Raw genomic sequence first — 2,008 nt, forward strand, 5'->3', positions numbered from 1 at the left:
AAAAGGGATAGGGTTCCATTTTCCAGTGAGAGGGAGAGTATGGGACTGTGACTGTGGGGTGCATATGTTTTTATTTTTTTGAAATAAATGATTGCAAAAAGCCAAGAACTACTTTGATTATATTCTAAAGTAACAGCTAATGAATATTTTTTTAGAGCACTACACATTTTGCTTTCATCAAGAATCATCTTAAATATTTGATCAAAGAATAAATTTTTTTATTAACTTATATCATAAATTAAACATATTATGTTACGAGATGAAAATGCTCTAAAATACAAATGATATAAATTAAAGAATCGTCGGATGCTTTGTTCATGCCAAGCGTCTTTAAAAATATATATATTAAACAAACTTTCCCTTATAATATATAGATCCTTTTTGAAATTGATTTTGATACTATAGACTATAGAGGACCATATTTTATTATTGATAGTTATCAGTTTGATACAACCAAATGCAAACTCATATTATTTTTATGACAAAAACATTAAAAAAATCTATATCACGTGGATTGATATGATTAGACCAAACACCATTAGCTAGAAGATATAAAACAAAAAATGAATTTAGGGTTCATCAGTAGTTTCTGCAGCCTCTTTGTTCATTTCAGCTAAAATGGCAGCAGCCAACTGATCATAAGCTTCGGACCACGCACCCTTCATCTCTTCACTCCATTTCTCCCCCACTCCCTTCTCCACTGTTCTCAACACTCCCTCCTTCACCACCTTTAATTCATTCATTCATTCATTATATAATTAAATTAAACATAACTTAATCTATTAATAAAAAATCTCTAAAATAATTAATAATTAATTATTACCGCAAAGTGAGCATCAACAATTCCTTTCTGAAGATGAACAGATCCCAAATATTTGAGTGTAGAACCAGAAACCACAACTTCTCCTTTCTCCCTCAACTGAATTGCTGCTTCGCATGTCTTCCCTCATATTCATACATGATTAAATACTTGATAAATATTAATGCTTTACTAATTAAACGAATATATATATATATATATATATATATATATATATATATATATATATATATATATATATATATATATATATGAATAAGAAAAGTAGCTACTTTAATTGTTCTTGTTTAAATACCATCTTGAAAACTTTAACGGCATGGGACTTGAGCTTGGGGTTATCTTGGGGAATTTCTTCTTCGTCTTTCAGAAATGAAAACAATCCCTTTGCAGCAGGTGCTATCTCCAGTACCCTTAATTTGCCATCAATTAATTTATTAATTAATTAATGCCATTTTTAGAAGCATTTTCTGTGTATAACTCTTTCCAAAAATAAATAAGTTTGATAGCTAGTGTCGTTGGTAAAAATTAAGAATTATTAAAATTAAAGTCACATATAGAAAGAAATTAAATACTGAAAATTAGTTGAACACTTTTATAAAACTTGTTGCCAATTTAAAAGCTCATACAAGCATATTTATCAGTTTTAACATTATAAAGTTATACCCAACTCTTTTTCCACGAAAAACAATTGATCCAAATAATCACTTACTGTGTGAAGAAGTAGAGACTAAGAGTAGTAATGTCTTCCTTCATTATCTCCCATGCTTCCTTCACCAATGCTTCTTGCTTCTCACTGAAACTCATCTCTCTCTCTCTCTCTCTCTCTCTCTCTCTCTATATATATATATATATATATATATATATATATATATATATATATATATATATATGGTTGGTGAGGATTAAATGAGAATCATATCCACATGATACTTCACTGTAAATTTGGTCTGGTGATGAAAACTAAAGAATTTGGCGCAGCATTAATAAGGTAAGTGGTTTTTACCCTTTTGACTTTCTTAAGGGTCACTTCACTGTATTTGAATTTAAGAGCAGGTTCATCTATATGATTTAAAAGGGATGTTTCTTTACAAGTTTACATACCCTTAACGACATAAATGTAAATCCTTTTAATTTGACTTAAAGGAATTCTGATTTTTTTTTTTGGTCTATTGTCTTTTATTTATTATT

The 2,008-nt window shown here is 28.8% G+C and overlaps 1 protein-coding gene across 1 annotated transcript; it reads right to left on the bottom strand.

The window, feature by feature from the left end:
* Positions 1-407: 407 nt before the first annotated feature.
* Positions 408-1,688, bottom strand: LOC145088049 (anaerobic nitrite reductase HB2-like). Its single transcript, XM_079026243.1, has 4 exons — positions 1,530-1,688; positions 1,116-1,230; positions 824-940; positions 408-728 (listed from the first exon to the last, which is right to left on the bottom strand). Exons 1-4 carry the CDS (start codon positions 1,622-1,624, stop codon positions 570-572), a joined length of 486 nt encoding a protein of 161 aa, XP_078882369.1. The 5' UTR covers positions 1,625-1,688; the 3' UTR covers positions 408-569.
* Between the last annotated feature and the right edge of the window lie 320 nt (positions 1,689-2,008).

This window comes from Lactuca serriola, chromosome 2, assembly GCF_051521515.1.
Source record: "Lactuca serriola cultivar US96UC23 chromosome 2, Lser_US96UC23_V15, whole genome shotgun sequence".
Taxonomy (NCBI): domain Eukaryota; kingdom Viridiplantae; phylum Streptophyta; class Magnoliopsida; order Asterales; family Asteraceae; genus Lactuca; species Lactuca serriola.

Bases quoted from the DNA above. Each gene is read 5' to 3' on its own strand.
- LOC145088049 (XM_079026243.1), bottom strand. From the start codon at position 1,624: ATGAGTTTCAGTGAGAAGCAAGAAGCATTGGTGAAGGAAGCATGGGAG. The intron at 1,231-1,529 runs GTAAGTGATTAT...TGGCAAATTAAG, and splicing joins AGTCTCTACTTCTTCACACA to GGTACTGGAGATAGCACCTG. The intron at 941-1,115 runs GTATTTAAACAA...ATATGAGGGAAG, and splicing joins CCGTTAAAGTTTTCAAGATG to ACATGCGAAGCAGCAATTCA.